Genomic DNA, 18,580 nt, shown 5'->3' on the forward strand with positions numbered 1-18,580 from the left:
CGTTTGTGAACCAGCTCAATGTTGGTCACGTGATCAATATCGTTTCCCCGCCTGCGCCTCACAGAAAACTGCATCTCGAGCTAGCCGAGTGTTGCTAGCAACTATGACACGTCAAAGCGTCCGCCATTTTGGAGAGGTTCATATTGCCATCCAGTCCATAGACTTTATCTCGAAATCTTGATTGAATCAGGTGATGTAATCAGGAGGAATCCTGATTAAATATTTTCATTAACAAGCTTAAAATATTTTATAGTTATCGCTAAATGGTTTGAATGCACATATACAAACATATCCTAAAAACGATGTTGCAAAAAAAGGAATATACACTCTAAATGCATTTAAATCATAATCAGGATAATATATATACTTTTATATATTATAAAAGTATATATATATACTTCAAACTTCACAGTCAATTTTTAAAACAAAATTAGAGGGGTTTTTTATTGATGTGGCACAATAACCAGCAATAACAAGATGGCAATCAGAAAATCTAGTTTGGATTATATGCAAATATCTTTTCAGCAACATGACAGAAGTTACATCACGATAAATATATCAGATAAGGCCATTCAAGAACTTCATTTCTTCAAAGACGAAGAGTAAAAAGAAGATCCTAATCCTGTAAAAAAAAAAAAAAATAAACGTATTTTTTCTGAGCTTTAATCTCTGAAAAGTACTTCTTTGTTCTCTTGGCGTGAAATGTGATTTTGAAAACTAAACAAAAAAAAACCCCTCTAGATGATGTTGTATATTAAATTAATATATTGAAAAGTTGACCTTTCCAATATGGCGGACGTGTTGACGTATTGGTTAACGTTTGCTAGCATGTATAGCAGGCGGCTCAATTGAATACTTATTGTTGTGGCGCCATCTATAGGTCAATTTGTTATTAAAATAGTTAAAATGTTATCGTAAAGCAATCGTAGTTGAACACAATTGTGCATTATTTCACAATAGCTTGCATTTTATTCATGAAGTTTATTCTATTATTATCTAAAATGTGTAAGTATGAGAATAATTCGAAGTAAAGCAGTGTAAACAGTATATCCTGATCGTATTTTAAAGGCTATAACATCTCTGAACACGTGGCAGGATGTATGAAAGGTCTTATTCAAGGTCGTAAAGGTGTAATAAAGCTGATCATGAATAATTACCCTGCTGAGACAGAATCACTGATCATAATCAATGTCTCAGAAGATCATTTTAGTGCAATCAGTAGCATGCTTGGCCTGCAAACTTCAAATAATGTAACTGCAAGAAGTGTGTGTGGTTTTATCATTTTGTGTATAATAAAGCCTATTCTAGGCATTAAAAAAAAGTAAATGCCACTTCGTGACTGCATAATTATCCATGTCATAGCACTACTTTCAGTATATAATATATAAAATATAACTGTGTATTTATATCTAATATGCAAATACACAGACCCATTACTAGTTTCCTTTTACCATTCCTTTATTATTATGTACTATTTATATAGCTATCAACTGTGTATACTATTTATTCATAACTAATAATAATGTATTGTAAAAATAGCAATAATTTAGTTTATGAATAAATATACACTATGTATTTATGTATGTGAAAACAACAACAACAACAACAATAATAATAATAATAATAATAATAATAAGTAAAGTTATGTTTTCATCATTAGAGCAACGTTTTTATTTTTTTAAGTTAATCCAGGCTTTTTTATGTAAAACGACCTACATATAAATATAATCTCCTAGTGTTTTGATGTTAGCTCCACCCTCAATTATATTCTTGCGACAGGCATCATGAGTCATTTTACCGATTCGACTCTTTTGTCCAAACTCGTTGAAGTGAATCAAACCGTGTGATTTGTTTTTCACCTGTTTGATTCGGTGAGTTCCAGAAAGATTGTGTAAACAGAATTAAGAGAAGGTAAAAACCCTTTTAAGTTTATTCTGTTTATATGGAATTATTTAAGATTTGCTCCACCCTCGATGACAGGAATGGAAAGCGACGGGCATCACGAATCAGAGTCATTTCACCGATTCGATTATTTTGTAGCATCGAATTAAATCAAACTTTATTTGTGAGACAAATTACGGTGTGGAAATATTTTGTATTTTTTTTATTAACACAAATTTACGTCTTTATAGCAACACACACACACACACAAACAATCTTTTTTAGATTTGTGTCAATATGCAAGAATATCAACTGGCACGTTTAAGAACATATTTTTATGTAAAAAACAAATGTAAAATAGTTTTAGTTAAGTTTAAACTTTATTATACACAGAATCCAAAAAAGATAAACCATACAGTTAGGTCCATATATATTTGGACACTGACACAAATTTTGTTTTTTTTACCTGTTTACTGAAACCTATTCAAGTTATAGTTATATAATGGACATGGACATAAAGTCCAGACTTTCAGCTTTCATTTGAGGGTTTCCACATTAAAATTGGATGAAGGGTTTAGGAGTTTCAGCTCCTTAACATGTGCCACCCTATTTTTAAAGGGACCAAAAGTAATTGGACAATTGACTCAAAGGCTATTTCATGGGCAGGTGTGGGCAATTCCTTCGTTATGCCATTCTCAATTAAGCAGATAAAAGGCCTGGAGTTGATTTGAGATGTGGTGCTTGCATTTGGAAGATTTTTCTGTGAAGAAAACATGTGGTCAAAGGAGCTCTCCATGCAGGTGAAACAAGCCATCCTTAAGCTGCGAAAACAGAAAAAAACCCATCTGAGAAATTGCTACAATATTAGGAGTGGCAAAATCTACAGTTTGGTACATCCTGAGAAAGAAAGAAAGCACTGGTGAACTCATCAATGCAAAAAGACCTGGATGCCCACAGAAGACAACAGTGGTGGATGATCGCAGAATAATTTCCATGGTGAAGAGAAACCCCTTCACAACAGCCAACCAAGTGAACAACTCTCTCCAGGAGGTAGGCGTATCAATATCCAAATCTATCATAAAGAGAAGACTGCATGAAAGTAAATACAGAGGGTTCACTGCACGTTGCAAGCCACTCATAAGCCTCAAGAATAAAAAGGCTAGATTGGACTTTGCTAAAAACATCTAAAAAAGCCAGCACAGTTCTGGAAGAACATTCTTTGGACAGATGAAACCAAGATCAACCTCTACCAGAATGATGGAAAGAAAAAAGTATGGCGAAGGCGTGGTACAGCTCATGATCCAAAGCATACCACATCATCTGTAAAACATGGCGGAGGCAGTGTGATGGCTTGGGCATGCATGGCTGCCAGTGGCACTGGGTCACTAGTGTTTATTGATGATGTGACACAGGACAGAAGCAGCCGGATGAATTCTGAGGTATTCAGAGACATACTGTGTGCTCAAATCCAGCCAAATGCAGCCAACCTGATTGGTCGGCGTTTCATAATACAGATGGACAATGACCCAAAACATAAAGCCAAAGCAACCCAGGAGTTTATTAAAGCAAAGAAGTGGAATATTCTTGAATGGCCAAGTCAGTCACCTGATCTCAACCCAATTGAGCAGCATTTCACTTGTTAAAGACTAAACTTCAGACAGAAAGGCCCACAAACAAACAGCAACTGAAACCCGCTGCAGTAAAGGCCTGGCAGAGCATTAAAAAGGAGGAAACACAGCGTCTGCTGATGTCCATGAGTTCAAGACTTCAGGCAGTCATTGCCAACAAAGGGTTTTCAACCAAGTATTAGAAATGAACATTTTATTTACAATTATTTAATTTGTCCAATTACTTTTGAGCCCCTGAAATGAAGGGATTGTGTTTAAAAAATGCTTTAGTTCCTCACATTTTTATGCAATCATTTTGTTCAACCCACTGAATTAAAGCTGAAAGTCTGAACTTCAACTGCATCTGAATTGTTTTGTTCAAAATTCATTGTGGTAATGTACAGAGCCAAAATTAGAAAAATGTTGTCTCTGTCCAAATATTTATGGACCTAACTGTGTGTATATATATATATATATATATATATATATATATATATATATATATATATATATATATATATACAGTGGGGAAAACAAGTATTTGATCCCTTGCTGATTTTGTTGGTTTACCCACTAAGAAAGACTCGATCAGTCTGTAATATTAATGGTAGGTGTAGTCTAACATGCTGAGACAGAATATCACAAAGAAAATCAAGAAATCTACTTTAAAGAATTTGTATTAATTTATTTGCATTTTATTGAGGAAAATAAGTATTTGAACCCTCTTGCCAAAAGGACTTAGTACTTTGTGGCAAACCCCTTATTAGCAAGCACAGAGGTCAGACGTTTTTTGTAGTTGATGACCAGGTTTCTGCACATATTAGGAGGAATTTTGGTCCACTTTTCTTTGCAAATGACCTCTAAATCAAGATTCCGTGGCTGTCGCTTGGCAACTCTGAGCTTCAGCTCTCTCCATAGATTTTCTATAGGATTCAGGTCCGGAGACTGGCCGGGCCACTCCATGACCTTGATATGTTTCTTCTTCAGCCATTCCTTGGTTTCCTTGGCTGTATGCTTTGGGTCATTATCCTGCTGGAAGACCCATCCACGACCCATTTTAAGCTTCCTGGCAGAGGGAAGGAGGTTTTCACTTAGGATTTTACGGTACATGGCTCCGTCCATCCTCCCACTGATATGGTGAAGTAGCCCTGTGCCCTGTGCAGAAAAACACCCCCAAAGCATAATGTTACCACCTCCATGCTTGACAGTGGGGATGGTGTTCTTGGGGTCATAAGCAGCATGTCTCTCCCTCCAGACACGACGGGTTGAATTGATGCCAAAGAGCTCAATTTTGGTCTCATCTGACCATAACACCTTCTCCCAGTCACTCTCCAAGTCATTCAGATGTTCATTGGCAAAGTTCAGGCGGGCCTGCACATGTGCTTTCTTAAGCAGGGGTACTTTGCGAGCACTGCAAGATGTTAGACCATTGCGGTGTAAAGTGTTACCAACTGTTTGCTTGGTGACTGTGATCCCAGCTGCTTTAAGATCATCCACTAACTCTGCCCATGTTGTATTAGGTCTATTTCTCACCATTCTCATGATCCTGGAAACCCCACGAGGTGAGATCTTGTTTGGAGCCCCAGACCTAGGTCGATTGATGATCATGTTGTGAGTCTTGTACTTGCGCACAATTGCACCAACAGTTATCACCTTAACGCCCAGCTTCTTGCTAATGGTTTTGTAGCCCATACCGGTCTTGTGCAGGTCTACAATCTTCTCCCTTAAATCCACAGAAAGCTCTTTAGTCTTTCCCATGTTGGAGAGTTTGGAGTCTGACAAACTGATTGATTCTGTGGCCAGATGGCTTTTATACAAGTCATTAGTGATATCAGGTGTCTTCAATTTAGGTGACAAGGTAATTTGGAGAGTCTAACTTGTCTGTATTAACAAGAACTCTTGATGGTTACTAGGGGATCAAATACTTCTTTTTCTCAATAAAATACAAATAAATTAATATAGATATTTAAAAGTTATTTTCTGGATTTTCTTTTTGATATTCTGTCTCCACATGTTAGACTACACCTACCATTAAAATTACAGACTGATCAAGTCTTTCTTAGTGGGTAAACCAACAAAATCAGCAAGGGATCAAATACTTGTTTTCCCCACTGTATATATCGCCCTCCACAATTATTGGCACCCCTGGTTAAGATGTGCTAAAAGCCTTAAAATAAATTAAATTTTTATTGCAGAAGCATAATCTCACACTGAAAATTGTAGGAAAATGTAACCTTTAACTCAAGTGAATTTAGAAAAAAATCCCTGACTAAGAAATTATTATTTTTCATAAAATCACCTGTTCCACAATTATTGCCACCCATAACAATTCCTGGAAAATAAATGTAATTGAAGCATTTCTGGCATTTCTACTGTAGTTTATAAAGTTGATCAGAGTATCTAGGAACCTTTAATTAGTAATTCATCACATCCTGTTTCCCTGGGGTATAAATATGATGTGACACAGAGGCCTATTTCTCTTATCCACTCTTCAACATGAGAAAGACAAGAGAACACACCATTCAAGTAAGGCAGATGTGTGTCGACCTTCATAAGTCAGGCAATGGCTACAAGAAAATAGCCACTCGCCTACACCGGCCCATATCTACAGCCAGAGGAATCATCAAGATGTTTAAAACAACTGGAACAGTGGCAATCAAGCCTGGATGAGGATGCAAGTTTATCTTGCCATCACGCACAGTGAGGAGGATGGGAAGAGAAGTAAAAAGTTCTCCAAAGCTCACTGTTAGAGAATTGCATCAAAGAGGAGCATCTTGGGGTCACAAAGTCTCCATAACAACCATCAGGCGCTATCTACATGCCAACAAGCTGTTTGGGAGGCATGCACGGGAAAAGCCTTTTCTCACTTACAAGCATAAACGTAAACGTCTGGAGTTTGCTAAGCGGTACTGGGACTTTAACTGGGACCGTGTGCTTTGGTCAGATGAGACCAAGATAGAGCTTTTTGGCAACAAACACTCTAAGTGGGTCTGGTGTAACACAAAAGATGAGTATGCGGAAAAGCACTTCATGCCCACTGTGAAGTATGGGGGAGGATCGGTGATGCTGTGGGCCTGTTTCTCTTCCAAAGGCCCCGGGAACCTTGTTAGGGTGCATGGCATCATGAACTCTTTGAAATACCAGGACATTTTAAATCAAAATCTGGTGGCCTCTGCCCGAAAGCTGAAGATGAGTCATCACTGGGTCTTTCAGCAAGATAATGACCCTAAACATGTGGCCAAATCTACACAAAAATGGTTCACCAGACACAAAATCAAGCTCCTCCCATGGCCATCTCAGTCCCCAGACCTCAACCCAATTGAAAACCTGTGGGGTGAGCTGAAGAGGAGAGTGCATAGGAGAGGACCCAGGACTCTGGACGATTAAGAGACATTGTGCAAAGAGGAATGGTTGAATATCCCTCTCTCTGTATTCTCCCATCTTGTGAAATGTTATAGGAGAAGATTAAGTGCTGTCTTGTTGGCAAAAGGGAGTTGTACAAAGTATTAACATCAGGGGTGCCAATAACTGTGGTACACATGATTTCATGTAAAAGAATTATTTCTCATCTCATCTCATTATCTCTAGCTGCTTTATCCCTCTACAGGGTCGCAGGCGAGCTGGATCCTATCCCAGCTGACTACGGGCGAAAGCCGGGGTTCACCCTGGACAAGTCGCCAGGTCATCACAGGGCTGACACATAGACACAGACAACCATTCACACTCACATTCACACCTACGCTCAATTTAGAGTCACCAGTTAACCTAACCTGCATGTCTTTGGACTGTGGGGGAAACCGGAGCACCCGGAGGAAACCCACACGGACACGGGGAGAACATGCAAACTCCGCACAGAAAGGCCCTCGCCGGCCACGGGGCTCGAACCCGGACCTTCTTGCTGTGAGGCGACAGCGCTAACCACTACATCACCGTGCCACCCAATAATAATAATAATAGACAGTATAATGTCATAGAATTATATTTGAGAGTTATTTCTCTCAGCTCTGTGATGACCTGGTGACTTGTCCAGGGTGAACCCCGCCTCTCGCCCGTAGTCAGCTGGGATAGGATCCAGCTCGCCTGCGACCCTGTAGGACAGGATAAAGCGGCTACAGATAATGAGATGAGAATGAGATGACATGAGTTATTTCTCTGTTTAAAAAAAAGCCGAAAGCATTCAGATGACTATTTTTAAGGATTCATTCAAAAGAATCGGTTCGCTCATGAATTCGATTCGCGAATCGTCCATCACTAGTTGCAGCCACCGAGCGCAAGCGGAGGGAGGAGGAGGAGGAGGAGGGGAATAACAAACCCCACTTTAATCCTGTCCACAAACTCCATGTAAAGTGTTTATCATGCTGAAATAGTTCGATCGCTGTCATCCCGAGCATTTCGAGGTCCTCCTGTGAAGCTGAAAGACCCGCAGAAGTTGGGCAGAAGCCACTTTAGAAGTTTGGGGGCTGCGCTTTGAGCAGGAACTCCACAGCAGCAGCAGCAGCAGCAGCAGGAGAGCCATGGCGCTCACAGCGAGAGCTTTATACGACTTCGCTTCTGAAAATCCCGGAGAGATTTCTGTGGTGGAAAACGAGATTTTAACTTTATACAGCGAGGATGTGGTGGACGGATGGCTAGAAGGCACAAACAGTCGGGGAGAGTCGGGACTCTTCCCCGCGTCCTACGTGGAGATCTTAAGATCTGAAGGATTTTCAGTCCAGGGCAACGGGACTGCTGGAAGCGTCTACAACCCCAGGACCGGAAGTGAGTCCTGTTCCTACCAAGTGAGAGGGGACACGTCAAGTGAGTCAACCCCTCAGAGACACGGTTATCCGACAAACCAAGGCAGCGATGACGACTGGGACGACGACTGGGACGACAACCCGACAACGACGACAACGACGATGATGACGATTCACGACCCGAGCGTCCACCAGCACAAACACCAACCCAGTCGCACCAATTCGGTGTCTTCACGTGGCAGCGGTGGCCACCAAGCCCGAAGCTCAGCGACGGTTGGGAAGAACCTCAACAGGTTTTCCACTTTTGTGAAATCAGGAGGCGAGGCATTTGTTCTGGGCGAGGCGTCCGGATTGGTCAGGGATTGCGATCAAATCTGCGTGGTCATGGGTCAGTTCGGTCCCGAGTGGCAAGAGAGTCCGCATCCTTTCACGTGCACCATTGACGATCCGACCAAACAGACCAAGTTCAAAGGGATGAAGAGTTACATGTCATACGGCCTCACGCCCAGCCACACGCAAAACCCAGTGAACCGGCGCTACAAACATTTTGACTGGCTGTACGCACGCCTCGTCGAACGCTTCCCAGTCATCTCAGTTCCCCACCTTCCTGAGAAGCAGGCCACTGGCCGCTTCGAGGAGGACTTCATTTGCAAGCGCAGGAAGGGTCTGATCTGGTGGATGAACCACATGACGAGCCACCCGGTTTTATCCAGGTGCAACGTCTTCCAGCACTTCTTGACCTGCAGCAGCAGTGACGAGAAAGCCTGGAAGCAGGGCAAGCGCAAGGCAGAGAAAGATCACCTGGTGGGTGCCAACTTCTTCCTCACCATCGTTCCGCCGCCTGTCCCACTCGACCTCCAAGAAGTAGAAAGCAAAGTGGATGGCTTCAAGATGTTCACCAAAAAGATGGACGAGAACATTGTGCAAGTCAACGTGACTATTGGCGAGTTTGCCAGGAAGCAGATGACCGGATTTAAAAAGGAGTATCAGAAAGTCGGACAGGCCTTTCGATTGCTCGGGCAGGCCTTCGAATTGGACCAGCAGGTGTATTCGGTCAAGCTGAACCAAGCGATGGCGTTCACCGGGGCTGCTTATGAGACCATCGGGGACTACTTTGCCGAACAACCTCGCCAGGATCTGGATCCGGTGTCGGATCTTTTAGCGATATACCAGGGACATCTAGCAAACTTCCCAGACATCATCCACGTTCAGAAAGGTTTGGGGAATTTTTGGAAGTTGCATGGTTGCGTTTACATGCTCAGTTGCATGACTGACGTCGAGTTGCTCTGGCTGCAAAGCCAAGTCTAGTTTCATTAGATCTTTGGGTGGACCAAATGGATCAGAATATATAAATTCTGCAGATATATTCACGCCAGAATGGTGCAGGATATATTTTCATTGGTATTCACAGCTTTTTTCTACAGCTACAATAACGAGTCGATAAAAATAGTTGCCAGTGAATATCATTCTCATTATCGTTGTTGTTATTGGTCTGTGAAGAACGTTGACGCTATTTAGCTTATATTTTGTTCGAGCAGCATTGATAAGCACGACGTTGTATGATTTATGCATGTTGGGTACCCAAGTCAAGTACCCAAGTTATGAAGCCGCCATCTTGCTTTTGGTTCACATTGAAGGTGATGTGATTCGATCCCGAAAAGAGTCGATTCCATGGTTCTCTGATTCCATTGAAAACTAACGGATTCTGTGCACCAAAAAAGATTCGCCTCACACATACAAGGCAAGCAAAATACATTTAGCATCCGATCCGACCGAGACCTCAAATGGAAGTGGACCTTTATTTTGAATCTGACTCATCAGAATTGAACAAATTGAAGAAAATCACACTCTCTCAGCAACTGAGAGCATCGCTTTGAGTAAAAAGGTCCACAATACCATGACCTTATGTTAGTTTGGGTGTTACAAAGTGGACTGGATAAAACTGACAGATTGTTTAATGGCCATGTTTAGTTTAACAATAATCTTGTTTCACTTTAAACCTCAACACACCTGGGAAAAAAAAACCCCAGTGAGTGTGTACTAACGTTCAGGCGCCTTGAAGGCCGGAGTTTTGAGAGCGTCTTAGCCTGAATTCCAAAGAATTCCGTAAACCATAAATCAGAGTATCTTATCCGGTGCAGGTTTGTATGAAAGTGTGTTCTGCGTGCGGAGCAGTTCAGGCTTCTGGAGAATAAAGGAAAAGTCAGATTTAAAAACAGTGAGACACACACACAAAAAAAACCCTGGGTAAATTGAATCATCGTGCGAGTCATGAGTCATCATCATGCCGTCTGTTCTCCATCACTCCTTCATCAGGACAGATTTAAACAAAGCGACGTTTCCTTTGTGTTTATTTAAACACTTATAACGTGAACAGTGATCATATTAGCACTTTATTACATTTCATTTAACACCTTAAATCCGGTGTATCTGTATTCTAGATGCTATCTGGATGCTATTATAACTTACATTTCGACATCTGTGCACCAGAATCTTTTTTTTTTCTTTTGCTTTAGATTTATGCCGGAGGCTTTAAATGAGCTGTGTAAGATAGATGAGCTCATTTATTTGCTGATGGTTAAAATGAAAGTCAGCAGTTTTGGGATACTGAATCAGCTCCCACATACATAAAGAATTAAGAACTGAAATAATTTCATATGACACACACACAAAGAAAAATAGCGTTCGACCTGTGTTGAGTAAATATCAAGCCTGAAAGTCAGGCATGCTAGAATGTGTGTATTTAGTTTATTTTACACAACTAACACGTTCACAGTGATGACAGAAAGTGTGTTTGGCAGCTAAACGAATCATCATGGTGGACGTTATGCGGAGTCCAACATGGAGGATCTGTTCCTTCTGTCTGTGCTGCTTTGGTCTGGGTTCAGTTAATCCTCACTGAATACATTAATCACTACTTTACTTTTGTCTATTAGTCAGTGATTAATGTATAATACTAATGTAGTAGATTACACATAAAGGATATTACACAGTCGTGCGCAGATATTAAGCTTGTCTTTGAGTAGTGAGTGTATATTTTTCAACACGAGAAGATAAACTTCATGTCTTCACACCACCATGTAATGTTTTTTATATTATATGGACACATCCACAAAAAAAAAAAAACGCAAGTTAATGAAAAGAATTTTAATTTTGAACCAGTTCACCATTTTGACAACGCGGATCTAGTCAGCGGGAAAACGCTGGGAGTGAAATATCAGGAAATATTATTCATACAGGACGCTTTTTCAATGGAGTAAAAGCATGTGTTCTATTCCCTTCTAGCGGGTTTCATTCATTTGGTTTGATAGCATGCAATATTGTTAGCGTATCGCTTATCCTACATGTATTACGTCACTCTGCCCAACGGAGAATGAGCGTTGAATATGGTTTACGATATTGCATGGTTGTCAAGACGACATGACATCACACGTCAGAGACGTAAAACTTCCGTACTAGCGAGCGACTGGGACAATTTGTAAACAAACATGGCCGCCAGGTTTGCTTCGTTAAATACGGAAGATTTTGAGAGAATTTTGAAAGAGAAAGATGCGTTGAACACCCGAAAGGAATGTATAATAATAATAATAATAATAACATTGTCTGGCTTTTTTCATGGTCTATCAGATATACTCCATTCAGCTACTCGTCTTCGACTCGTTCAGTATCATGCTCGCTGAATGGAATATATCTGATAGACCACTCAATGCCAGTCAATATTATTTAAATATGTCACTCAGATCCGCGATGGATTTCGTATGAAAAATGCAACTTTTTCAACACGAGAAGATAAACTTCATATCTTCAAGCCAATGCGTGATTTTCTTTTTATTATATCGACACATTCACAAACAAAAAGTCCCCAAATTTATCAAAACAATTCATCAATTTCCTCACGAGTGACCGATAGAGATTTACGTCCCGGTTTTGGTTCTCCGTGTCCCGGATGGAGCTCGGATGAAAAATACCAGTGGTGTATTTCCCAGGAAAACACTCGTATCCATGTAATATTTAACAGTTATTCCACAAAATCGAGTCGTACATGAGCTGATAGCCGACAAAGCACGTAGCACCGAGTTGTCTATAATCCACGTACGACGAGATTGAGTGGAATAACTGTTTCATTCTATCCACATTCACTGGATTTTGAGAAACAGCATTTTTATTTTTAGTTTTTGCAAATTCGATAAATAAAAACTTTATACAAAACATCCAACAAAATAATTTCTGCTGAGAATGTAAACAAACTGGCGAAATGACAGGACTGATTTGTGAAAAATGTGATTATAATAATTCTTGAAAAATAAAAAAATGATACGTTCTTACCATCAAATACTTTTATTCCATATTTTGTTGCTTTTTAAAAAAAAGATTTTTGAGGTTTTGTTTTCGAGTCGAGTTTTTATTTCGTCCTCGGTTGGTTCAGCGACACGCTCCGCCATTTTGTTTTTTTCTACTCATGGTATACGGTATGAGCTGATATCCTAGTAGTAGAGTAGCCAATCAGAGTGTGTGATTGCTCATATCCAGTGAATGCGGATAGAATAAATACAATTATTCGCCAAAGGTGAAGTGAATATCGGTGAATAATAATCGAGATAAAGTCGAGCACTGATATTCACTGAGCCTGAGGCAGATAATTGTTTTAGTATAAATACACAGGTGATTATTACAAAATTTTGAATCATTTATTTAAATCTTCAAAATCTTCATGTAAATGTAATAACTTTGCAGCACAGAATTGTGTCATTTATCTACGCCGAGTCACATAAAATACTTTGTTTTGAAATCGGTAAAATAAATCCCAATCCCACCTTCCCTTTGAATAGTTTTAGACCAAACTTCAGAACATCTTTAGTGTTTTTAGGAACAGCATTTTCTTTCATCATTTGTAATTCTTCCTCACTTACGGTGACGAAGTGATTGGAGCCGTTTTGCCGAGTCGCTCGAGGTGATTATCGAGAAATAGTCTGAGTCTCTCGACCAATCAGAGCGCGTGATTTCCTATAATCATCTCCGTATTTATACTAAAATAGTATAGTCTGCTACCTCGTGTTGATTAGTCATCACTGTTCAGAGTCATAGTGAGGATTTAATACAGGAAGTGCACATGTAGCTTCAGGCTATTCACAAGTTACACGAAAGTTACACACAGGGGGCGGAGTTTGTCTAAGTCCAGCACGACTGTCTGAGAGTTTAATCACAATAATCACACAGATTTCACTTAAAAACACTTTTAGATTTTAGATGCATAACTATGACACGTAACACAAACGACATCACAGCTGAGGTTCTTCAAGATTATCCTGATTAACTCGAAGGCGGAATTTTTTATGGATAAAATGATAAACGAATTTAAAGTAAGCTGTACGTGTACCGGCTGACTGTTGGGTCCGTTTATCCTCGGGCTCGATTTCTTTACAGGAGAGCGCGTCGAATTAATACAAACATTGCTATTATTGGATTCACTTGACAAATCAAAATATGGACTTTTTTAAAAGCGTGATAAAATCATCTACATCCTGCGAACGTTATGATTTCCTTTGTGGCTTGCGGCTTCATTGAGTACCATGATGTTGCAAAATAATAAGATGTGCTGGATCAAGTGCTATTCTATAAGCTTCTATCGTATTGGTGATTTAAAAATTTTTCATCTTTAAATTGTTTCATGCATTTATGTGACATCATACTGTGTTTAAAAAAAAAGAAAGAGACACTATTTTTGTCTTCAGTCGGTATTTTCTGTCCCGGATTTTGTTGTTGTTGGACGCGTAACCAAACAGCAGGAAACAGAGCCGCTAGCCCCGCCCTCAAGTGCCTATTTTGAGCAGGCCAAAAAACCATCCAAGTAGAACCTTTGGTACTGGCTCAGTGACGAAAGGAAAAAAAGCACAGGTCCAGTTTTCTTTTGCCAAACATTCCAGCTCTTTGTGTCGTGGAAAAGACTGTTTGTCTGAGAATTTTATTCATGTCTAGTTTGTGCACCTCAGGTTTTGGTTTTCTTTCACCAGCCCACATTTAAATAAGTCCTTTTTTAATGTGAAACACGACTATATCAGCTGTATTAAACGAGATGGATAATAATAATAATAATAATAATAATCCTTTCATTCATTTCACAATAAAGTAAAACAACTACATGACAAACTCAAACCCTCAGATCAGACTTTCAACATATGTATAAATTCTTTTCCAAATACTTTTATTTTGTCACGCCGAACTCAAAAGCTCTGATGAATCTCCTTCTTCTGATTTAAATAAACTATTAATTGTATTAATTAACCCAATAAAATGGCCAGGAAAGACTCTGATATACATGAATTCACATCAAGCCACCAAAACATGCGGCGGAAAAAAACAAAACTGAGTAGCTCGTTGTGAGATCTTCGTGACTATGGCTCTGCAATATGATGATATAATATTGATATTATATCAATTGACAATATTTTTTTCTTGTCCTACCATGTCTTTTTAGAACATGGTATGTTTTATGACACGTTTATAACAACGTCATCATGCATGCAAACAAGTGGAGAAAAATAATACGAACCGATAATATTAATATTGTATCAGGATGGGACTCCATGTTTGTCCACTTTCATTATTTCCCATCTGAATGTTATTCCAGAATGAAATACATCACATTAACGCCTTATTAACTTCTTAAACTGTTATCCTACGCTCACACTAGTTCGTAACGAGCCTCTCATGTTGCTGGTAGTTTGCGTCTTTATCCAGTATTCTGATTTGAAACGGAATACAGTGTGCTATACAGTTTACACACAGCGCTTCTGTTTAAAATGCATTTAAGTTTGATTTACGTGTTACACTCTCGGCTTCGTAAAACGTTCTTTTCAGATTAGATTAGCAAAGCATGCTAACTTTAGCTACATACACTCAGCAGAAGCGCCAGTGATTTCTGCTACTTCCGTCCAAGCTTTTTTTTTGCGCTTAACGTCTGTCTGTACATTTAATGAGAGACCATGTTTGACAGGATAAGATGAAAGATGAAACCACAATGAGGTTATAAGTTGGAACTTTGCAGAAAATTGCAGGTAGGAGCTAAAGCTGTGAGCGGATAACGAAAGAACAGCAGGCCACGCGCACCATCGGACTGATCCGGGAATCAGTCGGCTCTGCTTCACGTACTTATACGTAGAAAACAAATGTTTGTTTGCGAGTGTGAACGGTTTACATTCTTCTCGTAACTAATACCTCTGCTGAATAACTGAATATAAACAACTGAATTTGTTCTAAAATAAATAACTGAATAACACTTCAGAGTTTGGAATTATGCTATTCTCAACCTTCATTGTCTATTAACGTTAAGCTAGCTAAAAACGTTAAACTCTATGGTCAGTGTTATAGATTTAACAAGCGAATGTTTGTATGTTGATTGATTGAAAGCTAATACTTTTCCCTCACTGGCCACTTTAATAGGAACGTGTTGTTGATTCTAAGATCCCTGTTCTTGGCTGCAGGAGTGGAACCCAATGTGTTCTGCTGTTGCTGAGATGCTTTTCTGCTCACCACGGTTGTAAAGAGTGATTATATGAGTTACTATATCCTTCCTGGCAGCTCGAACTGCTCAATCTGTCCATTTTCTGATCTCTGACCCTCTCTTATCAACAAGGCGTTTGTTTCCACCCACAGAACTGTCGCTCACTCACAAAATGTTTTTTGTTTTCCGCACCATTCTGTGTAAACTCTAGAGACTGTTGTGTGTGAAAACCCCAGGAAGGAGATCAGCAGTTTCTGAAATACTCAAACCTTCACGCTCCATCTGGCTCAAACCAACACCCATACCACAGTGAAAGAAAGTCACGCAAAAATTGAGATCACAGTTTTTCCCGTTCTGATGTTTGAACATTGTGAACATTAACTGAAGCGCTTGATTTGTATCTGCGTGATTTGGTGCATCGCGCTGCTGTCGAGGGATCGGCTGATTAGAGAACTGCATCAAGCAGCTGCAGGTGGATGTAGGGGTGTTCCTAATAAAGTGGCCGGTGAGTGTGTGAGTAGACAGTATAACTGTTTGCTGTTGATTTGACGTCACTTGCTGAATTCCAGCTGAATGAGTTTCCGAGTAGGAATTCCGAGTTGAGGGGTGTTTATTCTAGTCTGCTCTATCCGAGTTTGGAAATCTGAGTCAAGAGTTTTATGCTGCATTCGTGACCAAGTGGGAACTGGGACGTTTCTGACTTCCTGGTTGGAAAGATCTATTTGAATGGCTTTCCAGCAAATAATTCCTGCTCAGAAAGTTGTAGCTTTTTGAAAGCACAGACTTCTCAGAGTCTTTTGAGTTTCTGTTTATACATTAATTACGTTACATTAATGGCATTTAGCAGATGGCTTATCCAGAGCAACATATAACAAACCCAGAGCAGCCTGGGGAGCAGTTGTGGGGTAGGTGCCTTGCTCAAGGGCACTTCAGCCATTCCTGCTGGTCCAGGGAATCGGACCAGAATCCCAAAGCTGCTTCTCTAACCATTAGGCCATGGGAGTCCCCCAATGGCGTCCCCATTTCGAACGTGGCGTTATATTTGAAATCGCTAACTTACTGGGTTGTACCTAAATGTTAATTTGCTTTCTGCGAAAAAACTGTTATTTCACGTAATTTTTGGCACTATTAAATAAATTTAGCACTAACTGAACAACTCCTTAATTCCCGTTTTTGTTGAGAGCTTACAGTGAGTATACATTTTATTTCTGATTTCAGAAGGCTGAGTTTGCAGGAACGCTCTAATGTGGGAAGCAGTAGATTCCTGGTTGGAAAATTCCAAGTTCCCAGGTGTCGTGAATGCAGTAATGTTGAAGCAGCACCTCTGACCTCTGCCCTCTTGTTTATGCCCCTCCCCTCAGGAGCGCTGACCAAAGCCAAGGAGAGCCAGAAGGACAAAGACGTCCCGGTGGCGCATGACATCCACGAGCGCTGCAACATCATTTCCTGTGCCACTCTGGCTGAGATCCAGCACTTCCACCGCACCCGAGTACGCGACTTCAAGGCCCAGATGCAGCACTACCTCCTGCAGCAGATCTCCTTCTTCCAGAAGATCACAGCCAAACTGGAGGAAGCACTGCACATGTACGACCAGGTGTAAAAAGTCATGGACAGAAACCCTTCAACGCTGCAATCCTGAAAGAGCGTGTACAATCAGGAAAACGGAAGACTGCACGCTGTAGACGTTCATCACGTTTCTTCAACAGGAGACATTCGGAACACGTGTAGGACATAATATTTACACACAAATCAAAACAGAGGCCCAAAAAATGCAGCACTTCTCACTCTTATTTTCCATTTTGGAACAAAAACAACAAAGACATCCTTTTTTTGCTTGTTTTTTTCTTTTCTTTTTTTTTTAACATGAGTATTTAGTGGGGCGGCACGGTGGTGTAGTGGTTAGTGCTGTCGCCTCACAGCAAGAAGGTCCGGGTTCGAGCCCTGTGGCCGGTGAGGGCCTTTCTGTGCGGAGTTTGCATGTTCTCCCCGTGTCCGCGTGGGTTTCCTCCGGGTGCTCCGGTTTCCCCCACAGTCCAAAGACATGCAGGTTAGGTTAACTGGTGACTCTAAATTGAGTGTAGGTGTGAATGTGAGTGTGAATGGTTGTCTGTGTCTATGTGTCAGCCCTGTGATGACCTGGCGACTTGTCCAGGGTGTACCCCGCCTTTCACCCGTAGTCAGCTGGGATAGGCTCCAGCTCGCCTGCGACCCTGTAGAACAGGATAAAGCGGCTACAGATAATGGATGGATGGATGGAGTATTTAGTGTTCACTAATTCTGAAATCAGAACAATTTACAGAGTGATAACATCAAGCAAAAACAGTAATATTACTGTCAAAATATTAGTACAAAATTCTAAATCATATAAAATTTTGCAATTTTGAATATCCACTAAATAAAATTTATTAAACTATTTTTGTCAGTAAATTTAAATTAGACATATCAGGCATCATACTTAAAAATAACTAATAATAATAATAATAACATTTGTAAATAATTTTAATATAAATTTATGTAGTGTTCAATAAATCAAAATTCAGAATAATTCAAGATTAATAACATCAAGAAAAAAATCATAAATTTTCACATCAAAATAAGAAAAAAATTATTTTAAATTCTGTTTTTTAATTGTTTGGGTTTTTCCAGATTTAAACTTACTTACAAAAAATAACAAATAATAATAACAATAATCATAATCATCGTCATCATCATCAAATTCTTTTCTTTTTTTTGTAAATTTGCTTTATGTTTGTTTTAAAATGGCTGAAGAAAAAAGACTTGTTTTTATTATAAATTTATTTGGATTCGATAAATTAGATAGATCTGATAAATCAAAATTTAGAATTTAAATTTAT

At 39.8% G+C, this 18,580-nt stretch overlaps 1 protein-coding gene across 1 annotated transcript; it reads left to right on the plus strand.

Moving 5' to 3' along the window:
- Positions 1 to 7,796: 7,796 nt before the first annotated feature.
- On the plus strand, positions 7,797 to 18,111 carry snx18b (sorting nexin 18b). The gene is made up of 2 exons (XM_060908849.1): positions 7,797 to 9,440; positions 17,087 to 18,111. The coding sequence occupies exons 1-2, from the start codon at positions 8,003 to 8,005 to the stop codon at positions 17,323 to 17,325; spliced, it is 1,677 nt and encodes a 558-aa protein (XP_060764832.1). The 5' UTR covers positions 7,797 to 8,002; the 3' UTR covers positions 17,326 to 18,111.
- The last annotated feature ends 469 nt before the right edge of the window (positions 18,112 to 18,580 follow it).

Source organism: Neoarius graeffei, chromosome 25 (assembly GCF_027579695.1).
Source record: "Neoarius graeffei isolate fNeoGra1 chromosome 25, fNeoGra1.pri, whole genome shotgun sequence".
Taxonomy (NCBI): domain Eukaryota; kingdom Metazoa; phylum Chordata; class Actinopteri; order Siluriformes; family Ariidae; genus Neoarius; species Neoarius graeffei.